This window comes from Oncorhynchus kisutch, linkage group LG19 (assembly GCF_002021735.2).
Source record: "Oncorhynchus kisutch isolate 150728-3 linkage group LG19, Okis_V2, whole genome shotgun sequence".
In the NCBI taxonomy this organism is placed as follows: Eukaryota; Metazoa; Chordata; class Actinopteri; order Salmoniformes; family Salmonidae; genus Oncorhynchus; species Oncorhynchus kisutch.
Genome location: NC_034192.2, coordinates 60,551,651 through 60,570,366, shown reverse-complemented (window position 1 = coordinate 60,570,366; position 18,716 = coordinate 60,551,651). Strand labels below are relative to the sequence as shown.

Genomic DNA, 18,716 nt, shown 5'->3' with positions numbered 1-18,716 from the left:
GGAGTAGTGACGTCTATGTGACTGTACTACAGCCTCTACCTAGAGGTGTGGAGCTGTAAAGGAGTAGTGAATGTGTGACTGTACTACAGCCTCTGCCTAGAGGTGTGGAGCTGTAAAAGAGTAGTGAATGTGTGACTGTACTACAGCCTCTGCCTAGAGGTGTGGAGCTGTAAAGGAGTAGTGACGTCTATGTGACTGTACTACAGCCTCTACCTAGAGGTGTGGAGCTGTAAAGGAGTAGTGAATGTGTGACTGTACTACAGCCTCTACCTAGAGGTGTGGAGCTGTAAAGGAGTAGTGACGTCTATGTGACTGTACTACAGCCTCTACCTAGAGGTGTGGAGCTGTAAAGGAGTAGTGAATGTGTGACTGTACTACAGCCTCTGCCTAGAGGTGTGGAGCTGTAAAGGAGTAGTGAATGTGTGACTGTACTACAGCCTCTGCCTAGAGGTGTGGAGCTGTAAAGGAGTAGTGAAGTCTATGTGACTGTACTACAGTCTCTACCTAGAGGTGTGGAGCTGTGAAGGAGTAGTGAAGTCTATGTGACTGTACTACAGCCTCTGCCTAGACGTGTGGAGCTGTAAAGGAGTAGTGAATGTGTGACTGTACTACAGCCTCTGCCTAGAGGTGTGGAGCTGTAAAAGAGTAGTGAATGTGTGACTGTACTACAGCCTCTGCCTAGAGGTGTGGAGCTGTAAAGGAGTAGTGACGTCTATGTGACTGTACTACAGCCTCTACCTAGAGGTGTGGAGCTGTAAAGGAGTAGTGAATGTGTGACTGTACTACAGCCTCTACCTAGAGGTGTGGAGCTGTAAAGGAGTAGTGACGTCTATGTGACTGTACTACAGCCTCTACCTAGAGGTGTGGAGCTGTAAAGGAGTAGTGAATGTGTGACTGTACTACAGCCTCTGCCTAGAGGTGTGGAGCTGTAAAGGAGTAGTGAATGTGTGACTGTACTACAGCCTCTGCCTAGAGGTGTGGAGCTGTAAAGGAGTAGTGAAGTCTATGTGACTGTACTACAGCCTCTGCCTAGACGTGTGGAGCTGTAAAGGAGTAGTGAATGTGTGACTGTACTACAGCCTCTGCCTAGAGGTGTGGAGCTGTAAAGGAGTAGTGAAGTCTATGTGACTGTACTACAGTCTCTACCTAGAGGTGTGGAGCTGTGAAGGAGTAGTGAAGTCTGTGACTGTACTACAGCCTCTGCCTAGAGGTGTGGAGCTGTGAAGGAGTAGTGAAGTCTGTGACTGTACTACAGTCTCTACCTAGAGGTGTGGAGCTGTAAAGGAGTAGTGAAGTCTATGTGACTGTACTACAGTCTCTACCTAGAGGTGTGGAGCTGTGAAGGAGTAGTGAAGTCTGTGACTGTACTACAGCCTCTGCCTAGACGTGTGGAGCTGTAAAAGAGTAGTGAATGTGTGACTGTACTACAGCCTCTGCCTAGAGGTGTGGAGCTGTAAAGGAGTAGTGACGTCTATGTGACTGTACTACAGCCTCTACCTAGAGGTGTGGAGCTGTAAAGGAGTAGTGAATGTGTGACTGTACTACAGCCTCTACCTAGAGGTGTGGAGCTGTAAAGGAGTAGTGACGTCTATGTGACTGTACTACAGCCTCTACCTAGAGGTGTGGAGCTGTAAAGGAGTAGTGAATGTGTGACTGTACTACAGCCTCTGCCTAGAGGTGTGGAGCTGTAAAGGAGTAGTGAATGTGTGACTGTACTACAGCCTCTGCCTAGAGGTGTGGAGCTGTAAAGGAGTAGTGAAGTCTATGTGACTGTACTACAGCCTCTGCCTAGACGTGTGGAGCTGTAAAGGAGTAGTGAATGTGTGACTGTACTACAGCCTCTGCCTAGAGGTGTGGAGCTGTAAAGGAGTAGTGAAGTCTATGTGACTGTACTACAGTCTCTACCTAGAGGTGTGGAGCTGTGAAGGAGTAGTGAAGTCTGTGACTGTACTACAGCCTCTGCCTAGAGGTGTGGAGCTGTGAAGGAGTAGTGAAGTCTGTGACTGTACTACAGTCTCTACCTAGAGGTGTGGAGCTGTAAAGGAGTAGTGAAGTCTATGTGACTGTACTACAGTCTCTACCTAGAGGTGTGGAGCTGTGAAGGAGTAGTGAAGTCTGTGACTGTACTACAGCCTCTGCCTAGACGTGTGGAGCTAATAGCTAGAATCCATAGTTGCTACATCATTTTTTTTATACTAATAATTAATTATATATACCCGTTGATTCCTGAAGAATACAATTGGTAAATGCCTCATGAGATTAGTTTAACAGTCATACCCCATCTGAACCCGAAATATAAACTTGTTTTACTCCAATGTTTGTAAACAACTTAAAAGTAAACTAACACTGTATAGCCTCATAACAATAAGTTATATCATGGATGGTCAGTCCTCCTTGCATCTACAGCTCTGTCTATGAATTGGAGAATGGTTACATGACTCCAGGTCCATATCAGAGGCGTGATAACACAGTGTGTTGTCTGCTTTGTTATTGTTTCAGCTAACCGTTGTAGCTTTGAAGCCCTGGGGCCTGTTGCACAAAACTAGGATAAGGGATTAAGCCAGGATCCTGGCTCAATTGATCCGTAATCCGGTTGCACTAAAGATGGATAGGGGGCAGGAGGATATGTTATGGTATAAATTACCATGGAGATTTATTCTGTGGAGCTAGCCTGCTCCAGACCAGGCTAAATTCCAGGATCTATTTAATCTCATCCCTAATGTCAGTCAGCAGTCACCACAAATGGAAACCAATAGTTATTTCACTGCTCACTATACATTGTTATCACATAACTAGACCCACTGTTATTTAAACGTTTGTGATCATTAATTTCAATGATTTTGGATAAAAAATGATTTTTAGATGATGTTGCTATCATTAGATAATTTACAGTTTCCCATAGACTATATATATAAAATGATAGAATATTAGGGCCACAGAGGGGAAAAAACACAAGTCATAATATTGTAACCAGTTGTTTTAAAGGAGGACAGTTGTTAAAATGACAGATGTGGGGCATTTCGTGAAATTGTACTTCAGTATGGTTTCATAAACAAAGACATGCTGATGTGCCAGAATATTAAGTATCACATTGTCATAAGTATCAAAACTGTAAAAACAATATGTAGCTTTTCTGCAGAAAGAACCAGCCTCATAAATGTATGACTTTATCCTTTTTCTTCAGTGTGGCCCTAGTACTCTGTCATATAAACAAATACACATTCCATATGAATATAAAAACACAATGTGTAACATTATGTTCCTTTATTGAATAAGGACAAAACAAAGCAGGTAAACCATCAGCTCCTTTCGAAACTGAAGTCACAGTGACTCTACAAGATGGAAAGCACAGAATCCAAGCATATTATACAAAATGATACATACACATTCAAAGGTCTGTATATAACACACCCTGCATGTCTGCACACTAAAATAAATGCAGGACAAATCCATACACATCAACTGAACAGACAAATGAATGGATGCAGTAGCCTCCCTGCAGCCTTGTATTACACACAGTATACCGCACAAACATCATAAGAGGCCAAATTCGTCAAAAAAACGAACCCAAAAAAACCCAAATTCCTCTGCCACCGCAGGACATATTTAACCAAAATTGAAAGCACACATACTAACTAAAATAATTCAACACATATTGGTCCCTCAGCAGCCGACCACTGTCGTCATCAGGGAAGATTGCCGGATTGTCCCAGTCCATGGCTGGTGGCACTCTGGGGGCCCTCTCCTTCCTCAGGCAGGCCACATTGTGGAGGACAGCACAAGCCACAGTAATATCACATGCCCTAACAGGGCTGACCCTTAATTTGTGAAGGCAGTGAAAGCATGCCTTCAGGAGGCCAAAGGTCATTTCAACTCTGGCCCTGGTCCTGGCATGGGCATGGTTGTAGGCCTGCTGTGCTTCCTGGGGGTCTGTGAAAGGTGTCAGGAGAAAAGGCTGGCAGCCATACCCCCTGTCTCCCAGCAACACACCAGAGAATTCACCTGTCAACACAAAATCTCATCATTACTACCTCATAAACACAGTGATATTCTTGACACAGCCATGATGGTTATAAATAGGGGTTGTGTGGCTTACCTTGTGATAGGCACTGATAGATTTCAGAGGCCCGAAAGATTCTGGAGTCATGGACTGAGCCAGGCCATTTTGCCACAACATTGCTGATCACACAGTCAGCATTGCAGACCATCTGAAATCATAAGATGAGGAATATTACACCAATCAATGCACATCACTGGCAATGCAGAGTGTTCGTCAATGGACAATATCAAAAAGTTATGTTCACCTGAACATTAATGCTGTGAAAGGATTTCCTATTCACAAAATCAGCCTCATGGGCACCTGAGGGGGCTTTTATCCTTATGTGTGTGCAGTCCACTGCACCAATGACATTGGGGAAACCTGTCACACAAAGTAATGAGTATCCTACTATGTGTTAACAGTTGTCCTGTAATTTGTAGATCCTCTTACCTGCAATCCTATAGAACTCCTCTTTGATGTCACAGAGTCTTCTGTGGCCAGGGAAGGAGATGAAGACATCTGCTAATGCTTTGATAGCCAGACACACACTCAGTGCATGGCTCCGTGCAGTGCGGTGCTTAATCCTGGGACCCAGTAGTCTGCATAGATACCTGATGCCATCTGCAGAAAACCTGTATCTTTCATATAGATGGTCATCAGGGAAGGCCAGTGGGTCCAACCGGTCCCTGAAGACCCTTTCTCGCCTGAAGGCTCTCCTCAGCACAAGTGCTTCTTCATCCACCACATCTCGCACGAATGGGCATGCCATTGTCAGAGCAGAAAGGAACACACAATTTTGGGCCTTCATATAGGCTAGTGGCCACACCTGGTGCTGGGGGGGTGGGCAAAAGAGGGCGATGCCTTATAACGATGACTTGGTTGTACTGATTGCTGGGAAAATAAAAAAAACCTTAGAAAGATGCCACCGTCCTGTGTGCTCACAATAAGAGCTCATATGTCATGGCTCACTTGACTTTACGAGAATATACCTAATTTTTATTTTGAGCCGTGTCATCTTCTTGGAGCTGGGGGAGGAAAGAAAAATAATGATTAATACATTTGTGTTACAGTTAGCATACAGTGTACATTAAAGGCATATCTCACCTCCCTCTCAAGTTTTTTTATTTCAAGGTCCAGTTTCCTAATTGTCCTCTTTTTTATTTCGAACTCCAGTGCAAGATTTTCCATCTTTTTCTTCTTGTACTGAATGTCTATGTCTGCCAGTTCTATTTGGCGCCGGAGGTGGTTGCCATACAACTTTCTGATAGCTTGTGAGCTCTGTGAACACAATACAATTAGCGCAGCTGGAATTTGGCAGGATGTGGTGTCCTTTTATTAATACGCACTATGTTGCCAGGCTGGTTTTCCCACTGTATAGCATCTGGGTCCTGTAAAAGAAATTAGATTTTTTGATTTTGATGAGGACTCCTCACCATTGTAGAGTAAATAGTACTTTCACAGTCTTAACATGATACCTCATGCCTTCTGGAATCCAGAGAGATGGTCTCCTCCTCCTCATCGTCTCCATCATGTGCTGTTGCTGCTGCACTGGGGCCTTCACCCTATCACATTTAATCGGATTCATATTGAAGCTAGTAGACAAGACATGCCAGGCCTACAGTATGCCTTTGATGGAGTACTCACTGGCTCAGCATCGTCTGGTGCTTGTGCTGGTGGCTCTAACAGGAACACAGTGCTGCCAGACACTGCAAGGCAATAGGTAAACCAAAGTCAGACAGTCCAAATTGATTCAATATGAATGTGGTTGTATCCCATGTAGAGATGGAAGGACATACCTTGAATGAAGCGGGTGGCATCTTGGGAAGAACCTATGCTCGTCTCTTTCCCCCCAGGGATCCCCTCTAAGACGGGCCTGCCTTTATTTAGCTCCAAGGCCATGTCCTCTGCTGGGGTAAGGTCAGCCTTTGGTGACCCACCACCCGTGCCTTGTCTGTGGGTATTCTTTTTCACTGCTAAAACAGTACAGACAATGTGTGAGCAGGCACCTTCTGGGTACAATATATGCTTGTGCTTTGTTAAATATTAGTCAGGGACCATACCATTCTGCAGAATGTTCTTGTATTTGATTTTGACCTGCTGCCATGTCCGTTTTGGCCCGTTCATGTTTAATCTACACACACACACACACACACACACACACACACACACACACACACACACATTTAATGGAGTCACACTGCAAAAAATTACTTGGTATTTTTGTCTTGTTTTCAGTAAAAATATCAAAAAATGTATCATAGCTTTATACAGTGTGATGGAGTTACTTTACACAATTTCACTCATATCTGCAGTGCATTTCAATAAAAAATTTAACCGTTTCATAATTACAGTACAACTGCATTTTTGGAGATGTGAATTAAATATTTGAATTGTAATTGTGATGTTTCAGCGGAGCGGTGAGTGTGTAATTGTGCACTACTTACGCATTCAGGCGGTCTGCAATACTTTGCCACGCTTTTTCTCTTTGCTTTATCACTGTGGCGGTGTTGCCTTTCTTCTTAATTATATCTTTTACCTCTTCGTATGCCTCCATGAGGATTTGTGCTTCCGACGGGGAAAAGTACGCGGCTCTAGTTGCCATGGTAAATCAGTTAATCTGTGATCTGTGGCGGGGTCTATTTGAGTGAGCCGTGAGCGCGCACCTATCCAGGATTGGTTTCACCTGGCTTAATGAATCCGTGTCTGCTCATCCTGGCTTGGTCTTTGCAACCAATTAAGCCTGGACGCACATGTTTTGGCTTCATTGAGCTCAGCTGAGTCATTTATCCCGGATGTCTTAATTCTACTTTTGTGCAACAGGCCCCTGGTGGTAGAAGGTAACCGGTCAAAGCCTTACTCTGACTGTAATCGTGCAGTCCCAATCCCTACATTACCAAGGTTTGGAGCAAAACCCTGCACTGTCTCTTTAAATATTACACCAGTCTGTGTCAAGCGTCTGCATTGGTCGGCCCGGTTGTCAACCACAGCTGTTTACATCAGACGAGAGCGAGGTGGACTTTCCCAGGTTACAGCAGAGACCACTTCCGCAATTGGTTGTCTGGGCAAATCGAAGGAGCCACTGAAGCAGAAAGGTAGCTAACACAAGCCAACGATCTCTTTGTTCTTTGGTTACCATGAAATTAATTTAAAGCTGGCTAGCTACGTTATCAGGAAACACACTGGTTTTGATGCGTAGCAAATGGCTAGTTAACGTTAGTTAGTTATCTGTAAGATATAATCTGTCATGTTAGCTAGTATTTGCATGACAATCAGCTAACGGGTTAGCCAGGTTATCTTGTAGAAATACTTTGACAGATAGCTAGCTAACGGATAATATGAATTAGCTATCGTTCAAGTAAGCATAATGTTAGCTTGCTAAACAGTCTGATGCCCTACTTGTTAGCTGACGGTTTTCCAACATCCTAGCATATAGCAACTGATGACTAACGTTAGTTAGCTTCATGCTAGTCATTAACATTAACTAAACTAGTGTAACAGTCGGATGTCGCTACTAACTACTGAACCGCGACAGATGTTGTTCTCGCTTGTCATCTAATCAGGGACCTTTATATTTTCTGGACTGGACACTTTAGCCGTTTCTTCTAATCAATAATGAACGAAGAAAGAAAGAGAGGCCGAAAAGACGCCAGAGTGAGTTGGATGATGATGTGGTGTTGTAACGTGAGGTTGATGTCATCACATCTCATGACAACATCCAGCTTCAATTGGTTTGAATGATGACGTTTTCTAAAAGAATGTCTTGTCTTTCATTTCATTATTATATTTTGCATCGGATGTCAACTGCACTAGCAAGGGTCTTTCAAATCATCTGGTTACTGTACAATGTCTTTGTTTCTCATCTGTCTGGCTGGAAGTTCAGTTTAAATATTGCATGGTCATTTTTCTGCCGGGCATTCTCCAGTGTGGCATTGTTACATCCTTCTTATCACTCAATGACTTGAACACATCGGTGTGTGTAAGTTACACATTCAAATGATTGTGTCTCAATAGCTTTTGCAGAAATCCCCTTTTGATGGTGGGGTTAAAGCCTCTTTACTTTGTAAATGGTTTAGGGTGGGGAACCAACACAATGCTTGTTATATAACCAAACTTCTTCCCCTGTATAAGGTTAGTACTTCTCCTTAGGCAGTATGAGGTTAGTACTTCTCCTTAGGCAGTATGAGGTTAGTACTTCTCCTTAGGCAGTATGAGGTTAGTACTTCTCCTTAGGCAGTATGAGGTTAGTACTTCTCCTTAGGCAGTATGAGGTTAGTACTTCTCCTTAGGCAGTATGAGGTTAGTACTTCTCCTTAGGCAGTATGAGGTTAGTACTTTTCCTCATGTATGTGGTATGCATTTTGTTATGGCAGGCTAAACATCTCAATGTCTATTAGTTTCCCCCTTAGCCTTGTGTGATATAGCTATTGATTTAGCCTGGTCCCAGATCAGTTAGTTAACTCCTTGTCACTCATTGCCATGCCAAGGAGGTAATGGTAAAAACAGATCTGGGATCTGGCTACTGAAGTATAGGTTCTCCCATGACAAACGGTAAACATGACATTAGCCTAGTTCCCCATACTGTCACAGAAGTTACTGAGCACAGTCAAAACACATTCCCTAACTGAAACCTCCCACACAGCTCTGCCTCTCTTTTTCTATTGGTTCTTTCCTATTGATGTTTCTGTTCTGTTGTTCCTCCAGTTCCCAGCACCATGCCTGGTAAGTGAATCAGTGGCAATGGAAGGAAAAGGGCCCTATCGTATCTACGACCCAGGCGGGGGTGAGGCTAAGCCCAGAGAGGCCAGGGAGGAGGGCAGCAGCGGTGGAGGGGGAAGCTACAGACTACTACTGGAAGAGAACAGCGTGCTCAGAGAGAGGATGAAGGGACTCAAGAGCTTAGGTCCGTACCTGCTTTTGTGATATATACTACCTCTCTGGTCTAGATCACCAGCTCTTTATTATGATCCTAATCTGATATATATACTACCTCTCTGGTCTAGATCACCAGCTCTCTATTATGATCCTAATCTGATATATATATACTACCTCTCTGGTCTAGATCACCAGCTCTTTATTATGATCCTAATCTGATATATATACAACCTCTCTGGTCTAGATCACCAGCTCTCTATTATGATCCTAATCTGATATATATACTACCTCTCTGGTCTAGATCACCAGCTCTTTATTATGATCCTAATCTGATATATATATATATATATATACTACCTCTCTGGTCTAGATCACCAGCTCTCTATTATGATCCTAATCTGATATATATATATATATATATACTACCTCTCTGGTCTAGATCACCAGCTCTCTATTATGATCCTAATCTGATATATATACTACCTCTCTGGTCTAGATCACCAGCTCTTTATTATGATCCTAATCTGATACATATACTACCTCTCTGGTCTAGATCACCAGCTCTCTATTATGATCCTAATCTGATATATATACTACCTCTCTGGTCTAGATCACCAGCTCTCTATTATGATCCTAATCTGATATATATACTACCTCTCTGGTCTAGATCACCAGCTCTCTATTATGATCCTAATCTGATATATATACTACCTCTCTGGTCTAGATCACCAGCTCTTTATTATGATCCTAATCTGATATATATATATATATATACTACCTCTCTGGTCTAGATCACCAGCTCTCTATTATGATCCTAATCTGATATATATATACTACCTCTCTGGTCTAGATCACCAGCTCTTTATTATGATCCTAATCACTTGTGGACAGAATGTAATCAGGCATTTGACCACATTATCTAAGATTTTAGTTCGGGCAATTTCAAATGATTTATATTCCATGTAAGACTACAGCTCTTTAAACAACCCCCCCCCCCCCCTCCATATATCTGTGTTAGAGTAGGTACTTGTGACGTTGTACCAATGCCATTGTACAGTACAGCAGTAGACCTGGGTTAACTACATGTGATCTGACGGATCTCGAGACCATACCCCACACAACCAGGACCTCAACCCTCATCACACTCATCTGTCTAGATTAGTGTTGTGACCTATACATTATAGCTACATATTCCATTCTCATAGCCTTGTAGGAACAATGTGGTTAGACCTGATTCCATTCTTTGGAATGTGCTGTAGTGTTTGCAGGGAGTTTCTCTGTAGTGACTTGGGACTAGTGAGTGTTGGCGTAGTCCATTCTTTGGTTATGTGCCGTTTCTCTGTAATGAGTAATGTTCTCAGGGTCGGCATGATTTAGTTGTTAGTCATCAGAAACACTAGCTACTGTCTATCCATCACGTATTATAGGTCATGTAGACTGTGAATAACATTCATCTATATGCCACAACCCATAATGAACAAGTGACTAGGCCTACTTCAAGTCAAGCTGTTTCTAGCTGTCTCTGGTGTGTAGGAGCAGTTTGTTACTGCTGTGAATACGGTTGTTACTAATGGTTTGGTGTGTAGGAGACCTGTTGGAGGAGTCTCAGTGGGAGGCTTCTAAGTTGCGTCAGCGTGTAGAGGAGCTGGTCAGAGACAACGAGGCCCTGAAGTCTTCTACCTCCAGCTTCGCTACCAGTCTGTGTATGGGAGGACCTGTTCAGACTGAGACACAAGGTATGCTATCAGAGATGGGTTTCTTACATGATTATTCATTATTTACAGCCGTATGTTATCATCAATGGCCCAGTGCAGTGAAAAACGTGATTATCCTGTGTTTTCTATATATTTACACTAGGAGTTGGAATAATTTTGTGAATATGACAATGGCATTTTAGTCTGCCAGCTGTTTTGACAAGGCCAGCTGTTTTGACAAGGCCAGCTGTTTTGACAAGGCCAGCTGTTTTGACAAGGCCAGCTGAAATTACAACCTGTTTTAGTTGGATGGAGTTTTGGCCTTCCATGGTGACATCACTATGCAGTCCATTTGTTATTAGACCAATAAGAATCTCTCTGCTGAACAATACATTTTCAGTTTCCCCCTCCCCACTCAGACCACTCCCAGACAGTCCTAGCAAAATTCTTTCTTGAGAAATTGCTCTTTGCTAAGGAACAATTTTTGTTTCTTATTGACCAAATAATTTAATATTGAGGTAAAAACGGCTGCATTGGACCTGTAACAGCAAGCTTTTCCTGAGGTTTCTATAGGCGGTTGCTAACACTATATAATGACCATATAACGGCAGGTAGCCTAGTGGTTAGCGAGTTGAGCCAGTAACCGAAAGGTTGCTAGATCGCATCCCGAGCTGACAAGTTAAAAATCTGTCATTCTGCCCCTGAACAAGGCAGTTAACTATATAACGACCCTGTAGCAGTGGAGTGACTATATAACAGTGGTGTGACTATATAACGACCCTGTAACAGTGGTGTGACTATATAACAGTGGGGCGACTATATATAAGGACCCTGTAACAGTGGTGTGACTATATAACAGTGGTGTGACTATATAACGACCCTATAACAGTGGTGTGACTATATAATGACCCTGTAACAGTGGTGTGACTATATAACAGCGCTGTGACTATATAACGACCCTGTAACTGTGCAGTGACTATATAACAACCCTGTAACTGTGCAGTGACTATATAACAACCCTGTAACTGTGGTGTGACTATATAACGACCCTGTAACAGTGCTGCGACTATATAACGACCCTGTAACAGTGGTGTGACTATATAACAGCGCTGTGACAGTGGTGTGACTATATAACAACCCTGTAACAGTGGTGTGACTATATAACAGTGGGGCGACTATATATATATATATAAGGACCCTGTAACATTGGTGTGACTATATAACAGTGGTGTGACTATATAACGACCCTATAACAGTGGTGTGACTATATAACGACCCTGTAACTGTGGTGTGACTATATAACAACCCTGTAACAGTGGTGCGACTATAACGACCCTGTAACAGTGCTGCGACTATATAACGACCCTGTAACAGTGGTGTGACTATATAACAGCGCTGTGACTATATAACGACCCTGTAACAGCGCTGTGACTATATAACAACCCTGTAACAGTGCTGCGACTATATAACAACCCTGTATAACGGCGACTCCTGACTGTTTCAGGTCAGGGGAAGCTTCACCGCCAGCCCAGTATGGACCAGAGAGAGAGTCAGCCAACGGGGAAGGCCCTAAATCATGAGCAGCCCAGCGTAAGTCAACAGATATTACTTTACAGCTTTAGAGTACTTCATATTTTCTAGATGTTATTGATCAGGCTGAGCAATCCAGCACATTAAGTACAGCCTTATTAGCCTACATCTGAAACGTAACATTCACATGTCAAGGTGGTGCTTTTAGGTCTGTGCCAACTGGTTTCTGGCTTCCAGCAAAGGCTAACTGAAAGTAGCAATAGTCTCTGGTTCTCTCTTTGTGTCCTGTTGTCTTACACTGCCAGGGTTAGTTAGACTGCCGGGGTTAGTTAGACTGCCGGGGTTAGTTAGACTGCCGGGGTTAGTTAGACTGCCGGGGTTAGTTAGACTGCCGGGGTTAGTTAGACTGCCGGGGTTAGTTAGACTGCCGGGGTTAGTTAGACTGCCGGGGTTAGTTAGACTGCCGGGGTTAGTTAGACTGCCGGGGTTAGTTAGACTGCCGGGGTTAGTTAGACTGCCGGGGTTTGGGTTAGTTAGACTGCCGGGGTTTGGTTTAGTTAGACTGCCGGGGTTTGGTTTAGTTACACTGGTCATTCTTCAGCACCGTTGTACAACGGCTGTGCAGGTGCTTTATGTTCAGAGAGGGAGGGAGCTCCCGTCTCACTTTGTTCATGGTGCCAGCCGGACTTGTTTTCTTTGCAAGAAACTTTTTGGCCCAATGACAGTGAAGTTAAGAAATTGTCCATGTAGCGGAGCAGGCCCTGTTTACTGTCGGGAGAAGTAGCAGAGCAGGCCCTGTTTACTGTCGGGAGAAGTAGCGGAGCAGGCCCTGTTTACTGTCGGGAGAAGTAGCGGAGCAGGCCCTGTTTACTGTCGGGAGAAGTAGCGGAGCAGGCCCTGTTTACTGTCGGGAGAAGTAGCGGAGCAGGCCCTGTTTACTGTCGGGAGAAGTAGCGGAGCAGGCCCTGTTTACGGTCGGGAGAAGTAGCGGAGCAGGCCCTGTTTACGGTCGGGAGAAGTAGCGGAGCAGGCCCTGTTTACGGTCGGGAGAAGTAGCGGAGCAGGCCCTGTTTACGGTCGGGAGAAGTAATGGAGCAGGCCCTGTTTACTGTCGGGAGAAGTAATGGAGCAGGCCCTGTTTACTGTCGGGAGAAGTAATGGAGCAGGCCCTGTTTACTGTCGGGAGAAGTAATGGAGCAGGCCCTGTTTACTGTCGGGAGAAGTAATGGAGCAGGCCCTGTTTACTGTCGGGAGAAGTAATGGAGCAGGCCCTGTTTACTGTCGGGAGAAGTAATGGAGCAGGCCCTGTTTACTGTCGGGAGAAGTAATGGAGCAGGCCCTGTTTACGGTCGGGAGAAGTAGCGGAGCAGGCCCTGTTTACTGTCGGGAGAAGTAGCGGAGCAGGCCCTGTTTACTGTCGGGAGAAGTAATAGAGCAGGCCCTGTCTACTGTCGGGAGAAGTAATGGAGCAGGCCCTGTTTACTGTCGGGAGAAGTAATGGAGCAGGCCCTGTTTACTGTCGGGAGAAGTAGCGGAGCAGGCCCTGTTTACGGTCGGGAGAAGTAGCGGAGCAGGCCCTGTTTACTGTCGGGAGAAGTAGCGGAGCAGGCCCTGTTTACTGTCGGGAGAAGTAGCGGAGCAGGCCCTGTTTACTGTCGGGAGAAGTAGCGGAGCAGGCCCTGTTTACTGTCGGGAGAAGTAGCGGAGCAGGCCCTGTTTACTGTCGGGAGAAGTAGCGGAGCAGGCCCTGTTTACTGTCGGGAGAAGTAGCGGAGCAGGCCCTGTTTACTGTCGGGAGAAGTAGCGGAGCAGGCCCTGTTTACTGTCGGGAGAAGTAGCGGAGCAGGCCCTGTTTACTGTCGGGAGAAGTAGCGGAGCAGGCCCTGTTTACTGTCGGGAGAAGTAGCGGAGCAGGCCCTGTTTACTGTCGGGAGAAGTAGCGGAGCAGGCCCTGTTTACTGTCGGGAGAAGTAGCGGAGCAGGCCCTGTTTACTGTCGGGAGAAGTAGCGGAGCAGGCCCTGTTTACTGTCGGGAGAAGTAGCGGAGCAGGCCCTGTTTACTGTCGGGAGAAGTAGCGGAGCAGGCCCTGTTTACTGTCGGGAGAAGTAGCGGAGCAGGCCCTGTTTACTGTCGGGAGAAGTAGCGGAGCAGGCCCTGTTTACTGTCGGGAGAAGTAGCGGAGCAGGCCCTGTTTACTGTCGGGAGAAGTAGCGGAGCAGGCCCTGTTTACTGTCGGGAGAAGTAGCGGAGCAGGCCCTGTTTACTGTCGGGAGAAGTAGCGGAGCAGGCCCTGTTTACTGTCGGGAGAAGTAGCGGAGCAGGCCCTACTGTCAGTCACCATATTCTTATAGGCAGACTCAGTAGCCTCGGAGGGCATGTTGTCCGGTCCTCTGGCAGTCTCTATGGGGGTGCCACAGGGTTCAATTCTCGGGCCGACTCTTTTCTCTGTATATATCAATGATATTGCTCTTGCTGCGGGCGATTCCCTGATCCACCTCTACGCAGACGACACCATTCTGTATACTTCTGGCCCTTCCTTGGACACTGTGCTATCTAACCTCCAAACGAGCTTCAATGCCATACAACACTCCTTCCGTGGCCTCCAACTGCTCTTAAACGCTAGTAAAACCAAATGCATGCTTTTCAACCGCTCGCTGCCTGCACCTGCACGCCTGACTAGCATCACCGCCCTGGATGGTTCTGACTTAGAATAAGTGGACATCTATAAGTACCTAGGTGTCTGGCTAGACTGTATCTCAGTTCACTGGTCACAATGGCAACACCCACCCATAGCACGCGCTCCAGCAGGTGTATCTCACTGATCATCCCTAAAGCCAACACCTCATTTGGCCGCCTTTTCTTCCAGTTCTCTGCTGCCTGTGACTGGAACGAATTGCAAAAATCCCTGAAGTTGGAGACTTATCTCCCTCACCAACTTTAAACATCTGCTATCTGAGCAGCTAACCGATCACTGCAGCTGTACATAGTCCATCGGTAAATAGCCCACCCAATTTACCTACCTCATCCCCATACTGTTTTTATTTATTTACTTTTCTGCTTTTTTGCACACCAGTATCTCTACCTGTACACGACCTTCTGATCATTTATCACTCCAGTGTTAATCTGCTAAATTGTAATTATTCGCCTACCTCCTCATGCCTTTTGCACACAATGTATATAGACTTTTTTTTTTCTTTTTTTCTACAGTGTTATTGACTTGTTAATTGTTTTACTCCATGTGTAACTCTGTGTTGTTGTCTGTTGACACTGCTGTGCTTTATCTTGGCCAGGTCGCAGTTGTAAATGAGAACTTGTTCTCAACTAGCCTACCTGGTTAAATAAAGGTGAAATAAAGAAATAAAACTGTTGGAAGAAGTAGGGGCAACTGGGGAAAACCATTAAAAAATGACCTCCTGTAACCGTTGGAAGAAGTAGGGGCAACTGGGGAAAACCATTAAAAAATGACCTCCTGTAACCGTTGGAAGAAGTAGGGGCAACTGGGGAAAACCATTAAAAAATGCCCTCCTGTAACTGTTGGAAGAAGTAGGGGCAACTGGGGAAAACCATTAAAAAATGCCCTCCTGTAACTGTTGGAAGAAGTAGGGGCAACTGGGGAAAACCATTAAAAAATGCCCTCCTGTAACTGTTGGAAGAAGTAGGGGCAACTGGGGAAAACCATAAAAAAATGCCCTCCTGTAACTGTTGGAAGAAGTAGGGGCAACTGGGGAAAACCATAAAAAAATGCCCTCCTGTAACTGCTTGTAACTCTAGTTTTGTTTGTGATTCTAACACCGTGTTATAGACTTATTTAGGAAAAATCAAGGACGGAGCGGGGCATGACTTACAAAATGGCAGAGACATAAATCAAATTCACGAGCAGTCAAAATGGCTGCTTTATCTGTTCTAGTGTTAAAGGGTTAGTTGTTTTTTTTGCCATGAAGCCCTTTTTCTACTTACCCGGAGTCAGGCGAACTCGTGGATAACATTTTTATGTCTCTACGTGTAGTTTGAAGTTTCTAACTAGCGTTAGCGCAGCATGCTAGCTGTTCTCATAGACTTCCAGTGCCGTTGCGCTAATGCTAGTTAGCATTGGCTCGCCAAACTACCTCTAACTATCCTTCTCACTGGACGCAGAGACATTAAAAATGCCATCCAGAAGTTCAGTCTGGATCTATTTACAGTTTGTCATTTTCCTGTTTGGTGCTTCTAGGAAGGTCTGTCAGAGTTTGAGGTGGTGAATATGGAGAAGACCTCCGATACCCAGACGGTAAGTACCATTTTTCACACGGGGCTAGCTAACAATAACGGGGCTCAAATGGGATGTTTGGAAACGATCCAGGTTCTTTATGGAATAGATTCAGTTTCATCTATAAAGGTGTGTGTGTGTGTGTGTGTGTGTGTGTGTGTGTGTGTGTGTGTAGCCTACATTCAGAACCACTCAATGCATCTGTGTCTAGAAGGATCACATTCAGCAAGATTGTAATATGTGTATATTCGGTGCCTTCGGTTACAGACTTATTCTGAAATAGATTAAATAAATAAAAATCCTCAGCAATCTACACACAATACCACCTAATGACATCACAATACCACCTAATGACATCACAATACCACCTAATGACATCACAATACCACCTAATGACAAAGTGAAAACAGGATTTTAGACATTTTTGTAAATCTATTTAAAAAAACAGAAATATGTTATTTACTTAAGTATTCAGACCCTTTGCGATGAGACTCAAAATTGAGCTCAGGTGCATCCTGTTTCCATTGATCATCCTTGAGATGTTTCTACAACTTGATTGGCGTCCACCTGTGGTAAATTCAATTCATTGGACATGATTTGGAAAGGCACATCTCTGCAGCACTCTACCACAAAGGTCTGATTGGTGGAGCACTCCACCAATCAGACCTTTGTGGTAGAGTGGCCGGACTGAAGGCACTCGTCAGAGAAACAACATTCTCTTGTCTGAAAAGCTACTTGATGAAAACCTGCTCTGGACCTTAGACTGCGGGCGAAGGTTCGTCTTCCAACAGGACAATGACCCTAAACACACCGCCAAGACAACACTGAAGTGGCTTCTGGACAAGTCTCTGAATGTCTTTGAGTGGCCCAGCCAGAGCCCAGACTTGAACCTGATCGAACATCTCTGGAGAGACCTGAAAATAGCTTTGCAGCGACGCTCCCTATCCAACCTGACAGAGCTTAAGAGGGTCTGCAGAGAAGAATGGGAGAAACTCCCAAAATACACGTGTGCCAAGCTTGTAGCGTCATACTCAAGAAGACTCGAGGCTGTAATCGCTGCCAAAGGTGCTTCAACAAAGTACCGGAAGAAAGAGTCTGAATACTTAAGTAAATGTGATATTTCAGTTTAATTGCTTTATAAATTAGCAAACATTTCTACAATCCTGTTTTTGCTTTGTCATTATGGGATATTGTGTGTAGATTGATTTGAGGAATAAGGCTGTAACCTAACAAAATGTGGAAAAAACCCAAGGGGTCTGAGTACTTTCCAAATGCACTGTATATATGTGTGTGTATATGTCATAACTTCTAGTCCACACAGTTAAAACATACCTGGTGATGAATGTAAGAGCTTGGAAGCAGCTCCTCGAGTTTCATTTCCTTAGTTCTCTGTTCTCTCTGGTCATTTCTCCCATATCAGGAACTTCTCCTCTGTCTCTCTGTCTCTTTTTGTTGAGTCAACCGCTAACTAACTCAATACTGGGAGCTCAACATGAGTCGTCAGCACAGGGAATGTCCACGATTATTACTGACTACACACACACACACACACACACCTGCTGTTAGGGAATGCTTGACAGGGAATATAATCAGTCACAGAATATTCCGGACAGATGTGGTATAGAGTCACATGACATATGACCGTCACTGACATATGCCTCATCACCCAAAGGATAGGAAACTAGGATGTATTTCTTCAAGGCTATACACTGAGCTTTTCTTATTTTATTTATTTATTTTGTATTTTATCCCCCCCCCCGTTCTCCCAAATTGTTCAATCTTGTGTCATCGCTGCAACTCACCAACGGGCTCGGGAGAGGCGAAGGTGGAGTCCATACGTCCTTCGAAACATGACCTGCAAACCGCGCTCCTTAACACCCGCCAGCTTAATCCGGAAGCCAGCCGCACCAATGTGTCGAAGGAAAACACCGTTCAACTGGCATCTGAGGTCAGCCCGCAGGCACCCGGCCCGCCACAAGGAGTCGCTAGAGTGTGATGAGCCAAGTAAAGCCCCACCGGCCAAACCCACCCCTAACCCGGACGATGCTGGGCCAAACCCTCCCCTAACCCGGACGATGCTGGGCCAAACCCTCCCCTAACCCGGACGATGCTGGGCTAAACCCTCCCCTAACCCGGACGATGCTGGGCTAAACCCTCCCCTAACCCGGACGATGCTGGGCCAAACCCTCCCCTAACCCGGACGATGCTGGGCCAAACCCTCCCCTAACCCGGACGATGCTGGGCCAAACCCTCCCCTAACCCGGACGATGCTGGGCCAAAGCCTCCCCTAACCCGGACGATGCTGGGACAATTGTGCGCCGTCCTATGGGACTC

General features: G+C 45.0%; 1 protein-coding gene across 22 annotated transcripts in view; it reads left to right on the top strand.

Moving 5' to 3' along the window:
- Nucleotides 1-18,716, top strand: part of tnip1 (TNFAIP3 interacting protein 1) — a 52,147-nt gene that overhangs the window by 11,442 nt on the left and 21,989 nt on the right. For 7 of the 22 annotated variants that reach the window (XM_031798484.1, XM_031798473.1, XM_031798482.1 and 4 more), the window contains exons 2-5: nt 8,741-8,939; nt 10,498-10,647; nt 12,110-12,195; nt 16,347-16,403. In XM_031798484.1, the coding sequence (XP_031654344.1) occupies nt 8,777-8,939; nt 10,498-10,647; nt 12,110-12,195; nt 16,347-16,403 (456 nt within the window). In that variant the 5' untranslated portion in view covers nt 8,741-8,776. Of the gene's footprint in view, nt 1-6,810; nt 7,132-7,632; nt 7,691-8,740; nt 8,940-10,497; nt 10,648-12,109; nt 12,196-16,346; nt 16,404-18,716 lie in introns of those variants that run through there. The other 15 variants (XM_031798466.1, XM_031798465.1, XM_031798468.1 and 12 more) reach the window with 15 other exon arrangements.